Here is a 7,984-nt window from a genome sequence, read left to right as displayed (position 1 = left end):
CCTGGCGCCGAAAAACAAATAATGACGGCGCCAGGCGGACCTTTTTATTTAAGCAGTATTTTAAATGTTAATATTATTGAATTTTATCTGGCCAGGGCGGCTTGTTTTATATTGTATGTTTTATATCGTATATTTGTATTTTAATGTATATATTTTAAAATGTTATTTTAATTTATTGTTGTAAGCCACCCCGAGGCTTCGGCGAACGGGACGGCATAAAAATGTTTTAATAAATAAATAAATAAATAATCTTGCCACCTCTTCTTAATCTCTTCTGCCTCTGGTAGGTTCCTGCCATTTTGGTCCTTTATCATGCCCATCTATGCATAAAATGTTCCCTTCATATCTCCAATTTTCTTGAAGAGATATCTGGTCCTCCCTATTCTATTGTTTTCTTCTATTTCTTTGCACTGTTCATTTAAGAAGGCATTCTTATCTCTTCTAGCTATTCTCTGGAATTCTGCATTTAATTGGGTGTATCTTTCTCTTTCTCTCTTGCCTTTCGTTTCCCTTCTTTCCTCAGCTATTTGTAAAGCTTCCTCAGACAGCCATTTTGCTTTCTTGCATTTCTTTTTCTTTGGGATGGCTTTAGTTGCTACCTCTTGTACAATGTTGTGAACAATGTTTGGAGGTTGTATCCCAGTACTGCTTTTCCTACTCTTTTATTGACTATGAAGGCTACTCCATTTCTTCTGAGGAATTCTTGCCCGCAGTAGTATACCTGATGGTCATCTGAATTAAATTCACCCATTCCTGTCCATTTTAGTTCGCTGATTCCTAAGATGTCAATGTTCAGTCTTGTCATCTCTTGTTTGACCACATCCAGCTTGCCTTGATACATGGATCTTACATTCCAGGTTCCTATGGAGTATAGATCTTTGCAGCATCAGACTTTCTTTTCACCTCCAGATACATCGGCAACTGAGTGTCATTTCGGCTTTGACCCAGTCGCTTCATTCTTTCTGGTGCTGCTAGTACTAGCCCTCCGCTCATCCCCAGTAGCATATTGGACACCTTCCGACTTGAGGGGCTCATCTTCCGGCGTCATATCTTTTTGCCTTTTGGTACTGTCCGTGGGGTTTTCATGGCAAAGATACTTGAGTGGGTTGCCATTTCTTTCTCCAGTGGATCACGTTTTGTCAGAGCTCTCTGCTATGACCTGTCCATCTTGGGTGGCCCTGCACAGCATAGCTCATAGCTTCATTGAGCTACACAAGCCCCTTCGCCATGACAAGACAGTGATCCATGAAGAGGGGTCCTCCCCTACTCACATTTAATATTTACTTAGTCTTAATATACAATTTAATACTAGGCACCATGAAAAGCAACTAATAAAAGCTTCTTGCCAGAGGATCTTGTAGCTTCACATGGAAAACATATAGTGTGTCCCTTCATACGTAGTTTCTCAAATAGATCCTGTACTCCCACATTTACTTGTTACTCCATCTTCCTTCAAAAAGACTCAAAGGAAAGTTTATTTATTTATTCATTTAAAACATTTATATGTTGACCAACTGATATGCTGAGGACAATGAAGCCAGTAGGGAGATGGCTAGAAAGCAGGTGGAGGGACTCCCATGATGAGTCCGATCGAACACATTTAAGAGCTCACTATCAAGAGTGGATACTTTGCCTCTCTTATTGCTTCCTAGCAGTGTCATCCAGCTGAGCTATTTCAAGTGGTCCAGAGCATTCTACAATCTGGTTCTCTGGATAAGACACAAGAGCCCTTAACAGCTCTGTGTGACCAATTTGCTTCGCACTTTGAGGGGAAAATTGCTTGGATCTGCCTGGAGCTTGACTCTGCCATTTGTGCAGTGCAATCTCTGGATGTTTCCAGTGCATTGTCTAATGGTCTATTACTTTCAGTTACTGAGACCCAAGGATATGGACAAGGTGCTTGGCCTTGTCTGATTCACCACATGCCTTCTTGACTCACATGCCCATCTTGGTTGATTGGGAGATCTGAAGAGGTTTGGCCTTGGGCCTAGGAGGGTGTCAGCACTTCTTTAAGTGAGAGAGTGATCTCCACCACATTAAAGGAGGAAGCAGTGAGACCACTCCTAAAAAGGACGGGCCTGGATCCAGGGATACTGGATAACTACTGGCCCATTGCTAATCTCCCCTTTTTGGAGCTGGTCGTGGCTGGGCAGCTGCAGGCACTCTTGGAGGATACAGATTATCCAGATCCATTCCAGTTGGGCTTTAGGCCCAGGTTTGGGATGGAGATGGCCTTTGTCACCCTGTATGATGACCTGTGCAGGGAAAGGGACAGGGGAAGTACAACCCTGTTGGTTCTACTTGACCTCTCAGTGGCCTTCAACACCATCAGCCATGGTGTCCTTCTGCACAGGTTGGCTGGGATTGGGGTTGGAGACACTACTCTGTGGTGGTTCTGCTCCTACCTGGCTGGTCAGGTCCAGAAGGTAGTGCTGGGGGACAGTTGCTTTGTGCCATGCCGGTTCCATTATGGGGTACTGCAGGACTCAGTGCTGTCCCCCATGCTCTTTAACATCTACATGAAACTGCTGGGAGGGATCGTCTGGAGATTTGGGCTGAAGACACAGCAATATGCTGATGATGCTCAGCTCTACCTCTCTTTTACTTTCCATCCAGATGAGGCTGTCACTGTTCTGAACTGGGGCCTGAGTTCAATAATGTACTGGATGAGAGTCCAGTATATACTTCCTCACTTCTGTTCTTATAGTATATCTGTAAGATATGTTGGGATAAGAGAAGGTGACTTGCATGGCTAAGCTAAACCCTGATCTACCCATCCTGAACATGACCTATTTTATTGGCATCCACTTTGGGAGATCTGCCAAGAAGTGGTATATAAAGAACTAAAACATGTAGGTAAAATGAACACATTCTCAATTACAGTATATAACACTGGCTCTCCATTTACTCCCTCAAGTGGTTTGTACAGTATTTGCAATGTACCTTAATATGGATTGTTTTGTCCCCAGACTGAAAAGTTAAATAATCATAGACTTATGAAAGGCCCCTGAGATCATTCAAGTTCAACCTCCAGTGCAGGCTCCATACAACAGGATGCAATTACAGTTTCCCTTACAAACAACCATCCAGCTTCTGATAAAAATACTTCCAGTGAAGGAGAACCAAGAATCTACCACCTCATGAATCAGACTCTTCCACTGCCCAACAGTTCTCACTGTTAGGATCTTTCCTATAATGTTTAGCCAAAATCTGCTTCCCTGCAATTTCTGCTCGTTTCTGCCTTCAGAAGCAACAGAAAATATGTCTGCTTTATCTTTTGCTTTACAGACTTCCATAAATTTGAGGATCCCAGGATAAACATGGTCAACAATTTCAACCCTTGTAGGACTTGGTTTCTAGACCCCTCACATACGGTTGTTCATATTTGGATGTGTTTCAACTTGTCAATACCCAGAACTACACACAGCACTTCAAATGCAGAAGGGAGCAGAAATATTACTTCATGTGATCTGGACACTTTGGTTCTGTTAGTGCAGCCCAAGACTGCATTAGCTTTACATCTCCTGTGCACTGAGTGAAGGAGATGGTGCCTTTGATGAAGTATTCGGCACTATCACTTCGCCCATGCAGTCAAAAGTAATTACTTTGTAATTCAGACTCTGGCAAGCTTTGTCTCTTTAAAACCATTATATCCAAGATGTTTGAAACCATCCTTGAGTGGGCTCTGCCAGGAATAATTCTTTACCAAATTAACACCATCACCAATGTGGTATAATAGTTGAGACTAGGTTGAAATCCTTACTTGTCCATGAAGTTCTCTAAGTAACCTTGGACTAGTTGCATGTCTCAGTATAGATATGAGACCTCAACTTCACAAGGTTGCTCTGATGCTGAAATGGAGCTGAAGACCATCATGTCTGCCACTTGCAGCTCTAGAGAAGTTAACAATAACAGCAAGAGCTGACAACCTCTAACAGTAAATTCAAGGTATCCTTTGTTGTTAATTACACAAGTCCATCACTCAAAAGTACCAAGAAGTACTGTTGAACTCTGCAAACTCTGAAACACATGAAATCTTTGAACCACTCCATTCCTGACAACAATCAGAATTAGCACTGGATAGCTCAACTAAATGTAACCAACATTACTCAGTAAATGTAATGAAGCAAGAATGGAAGACAGTGAATTCTGTCTTCTTGCTTTGAATGAAGGATATTGCCTCAGCAGAGCTTGACATAAGTCATCTGTTGTCATGAAGACTGTGTATGTGAGAAGGAAGTCATCCAGGAGAGTTTCTGCCAAATCAAAACGTTATGAACAGTCAATTATTTAAAAAAATTACAATACCACTTAAACATTGGATAGTCGTGACATCATTCAGGTAACCATGTAAGTAGTAAAAACCATTTAATATTTTCTCTCTGAAACAGTAGCCACTTAAAATTTCAAATAAACATATAAATAAAGTACAATGTAAAACAATCATAAAATAGTATATAAACGTGATAAAAACAGGCAGATAAAACACAGATCAAGAAAATACAGGTTAAAAGCATCAGCAGCAAACAAAGATCAGCTCAACAGCACAAAGGCATTATCTAAATAAGGCTCTTATCCCTTTTTGTTCAGGCCCTGAAGAGCCTAAAAGCCAGTGCACGACAGCACTTTCATTACTGGTGGGACAGAGAGAAAAAATATTTTAAAAATATTAAAACCTATGCCAATTAATATGGAAGAAGGTGTCCCCTTAGATAGCCTGTTCTGAAACCATGTAGATCTTTTGAAGTTAATTAAATGTTTTGAATTGTCCCTGGAGAAGGCTTGATAGGCAGTCAAGTTATTTAACAAGGAGGTCACACACTTGCCATAGCCCTAACATTGTGTAATAAAGAGATGAAACTATATTGTAATAATCATGATGAGTAGAAAGAAATCACCAAGGGCTTCTAATGATGAATGGTAGTTATTGTTTATTGGGTTATGTATTTAGGAAATAACTGTTCCCTTCCTTCAATATCTTTAACATTTTTCAAGTTCTATTTTGCAAGTTGTAAAAGCATTTGCATCTAATTAAAAATAGAAGATCAGTTTTAAAAAATCCAAGTGGTTGTTTGCCCCAGGATAAAGGTTTTAATAGTCTCATGCATGATGCCATATTTAGTGCTGTGAAGCAGGTGCTCGAGTAGGGTCAATGCAGACAATGTTATTTATCTGCATAATTAAAATGAAATTAAATGCCTTTTCAAATGCTGGAAATATTATTACCTACAGTGCTGCAGTATGTTTAAAATTATCATTATCTTGCATCGTCATTTCACTAGTTGTTTTTTAAAAGATCATAGTTAAGCAAAGTATATTAATATCAAAGGATATTAATTCAGTTTAGATTATACTGGAAGTTTCTTCAATGATTCAACTTGAAAGTAGTGTTTTCTAGTTTAACGAATCAAAAGCCAATCATGCTTTAGATGGAAAGAGCCCAGCATTAGAGCTATGAAACTCCATGGGTCCAATTTCCGCATCATTTGCACATTCCCATTTTCAGTGAACTCTACATGCATGCATGAAATTGACTGGATAATAAGACCTCAGGAGGTTTAACATTCAGGATTTCCTAATCACCATTCTAAAAGAAAAGGGTGCGTTCTCTTCCAATGAATTGGAGTGACCCCCAGACCGTAACAAGAGTGTTGATTGCGAATGTTCTCATAGGAGCTGAGGAGAAAGAAACAAAAGGACTTTCCCAGCTGCTACTTTTGATGCAGAAATAACATGTTCCTCTTATAGTCATCTCAAGTTATTTTGATAGCATGACCTTGTTCACACAGAATGCTCAAGCCATGCACCCCTTTCTCTCCAACCTTATGTGAATGAGCTAAGAACCAGGATTTGGCTCTCAACCAGAACAAAGTACTAGCAGGGAAGTATGGTAAAGTGCTTATAACCATGACAGGTTCAAAAACCAAGTGTAGACTCTAGTTTAGGATTGGTTTACAAATTCTTGCCCAAAGTTTCAAATTGGAAAACTATATGAAGTCCTGTTTAAGAAGGGAATCTTGGGTTGGTAGCAAGCTCAAAGGGAAGGAAGAATGAAGTGGCAAGAAAGGGGTCACATATGAGTGCATGCCAGTTCTTGACTGAGCTGAAGTTTTGCCTTAGTATTACATGAAAATACAAAACTCTATAATTTTCCTATACAAAGGTGATACTGGTATTGGAATAAATTTGTACATTATATGGAACATCCAGACTTATAGGCGGTATACCTCTGTATATTTGAATTGGAGAGCTGTTTAGTATTTTCAAGAAACATCTTGTTGGCAACTGTTAGCAAAAGGGTACTAGACTAAATGAATCATTGGTCTGATCTAGCAGGGCTTCTATTGCATTGTTATGAGGTTCTATGCATCAAATATGGCATAAGTATTTATTTTGTTAGTGGCTTCCCAGATGCAACCATCTCTTAGCCAAAATGAGCAAAAGTGAAGCAGGTATTTATTCCTCAGCTCAGTTTTGACACCCACTACTCTAGATCACTCTAGTTGTAGTTAGAAGTGACCCTATCAATCGATCAACCTTCCCCAACTTGGTGTCCTTGGTTTTGGTCAGCATGGCCAAAGCTCAGGAATGTTGGGAGATACAGAACATATGGAGTACCCTACGTTGCAAAAGGCAACTATAGATCAACTGCTATGTGGTTCTAACCGTAAGACTATATTTCTATTGAACGTCATATTCCTTAGAAGATATGCATATATGAACAATAATAATTTTGTTACTATTGCAAATTATTTCTACCCTTTAAAAACTGTGGTTTCTTCTTTTCTCGTAAGATATTTAATATTTTTATACCATACAGTTCTTTGGAATATGTTTAATTTGTGCATATTTTTCTGTTTAGAGAGACTGTTGTCTGTGCGTACCTAACAAATAAACACATTCAGCTTCTATGCTAAAGGGTGTTATTCATTCTGAACTCTACTGCTTGAATGGAGGTTTTCACAATTTATTTCTTTGTAAACTTCTATTCATCTCCATACCCTACTGCCACTTCCAAAGTTCATTCTCAAAATACAAATGTTCAGAGATCTAGGAAAAAGAATGTACAGAACATTTCCACACAAACAGCCCAAACAATTTGCACTTTACTTTGTGATATTTTTGATGGGCTCAATAAATGTTCTCAATAAATGAGGTGAATGTGATTAAATAGCATGATTCATGTTTTGATGAACTCTTGTGAATTGTTCCAAATGCGTCGGCTCTATAGAAATAAATAATAACACTAGTAATAATGGAATTGTTAGACTATGTATTCTGGAGCTTTTTCTATGAACCAATGTATCATATTTTTATGTGCCTTAGAACACCATATTTACCTGTTCAGGATAGAAGAGCAAATGTTATTTTCTACCACTTTAAGAGGAACTTCATAATTTCAGGGTTCAGTTCACTTCAACCACTATTATATAATCAGGATTCAACTGAGTGTTTAACCTAGTGCACTTCCTAACATTATTTAATTTATTTATATGTTAGATTTATATCCTGCCTTTTTTTCTTGCTTAAAGAACTCAAAGAGACTTACATTATTCTCCTCCTGCTGCTCTCAATCTTACTCCCACAACAACAACCCTGTGAATTAGGTTGGGCAGAGAGTCTGTGACTGGCCCAAAGTGACCCAGTTGGCTCCATGACTGAGCAGAGACTAGAACCCAGATCACCTGAGTCCCAGTCCCATGCTCTTAATCACTACACCACACAGGCTCTCAGCTCTTAATCGCTAACTCTGCTGACGTATTTCACATTACTGACCTATTTCTCTTTATGTTGGCCTTCTGCCTGACTAGGAACTGGTATGTCAGTCAAAGCAAGCGAAGCTCATTCATTCAGTCTGGTCTAATCTTTGTACTATTTGTTTTATCTCCCCACCCTGCAACTAATTCAGGAGCAGGCAATGCATGAACTTATAGACGTTTTGGCCTACAACTTCCATCATCATATACTACTAGTTACAATGGCT

The 7,984-nt window shown here is 39.2% G+C and overlaps 1 protein-coding gene across 1 annotated transcript in view; it reads right to left on the bottom strand.

Annotated features, from left to right (window-relative positions):
* The window catches only part of RAPGEF5 (Rap guanine nucleotide exchange factor 5), a 126,110-nt gene that overhangs the window by 33,667 nt on the left and 84,459 nt on the right, over positions 1-7,984 (bottom strand). Inside the window, exon 7 of the mRNA XM_044428438.1 lies at positions 4,178-4,256. Coding sequence (XP_044284373.1) covers positions 4,178-4,256 — 79 coding nt within the window. The remainder of the gene's footprint in view (positions 1-4,177; positions 4,257-7,984) is intronic.

The sequence above is a fragment of the Varanus komodoensis genome, unplaced genomic scaffold (genome assembly GCF_004798865.1).
Source record: "Varanus komodoensis strain SLA01 unplaced genomic scaffold, ASM479886v1 scaffold2, whole genome shotgun sequence".
Lineage (NCBI taxonomy): Eukaryota > Metazoa > Chordata > Lepidosauria > Squamata > Varanidae > Varanus > Varanus komodoensis.
Note: the sequence above shows the minus strand (reverse complement) of the source record. Positions and strands in the feature narration are given on the sequence as shown.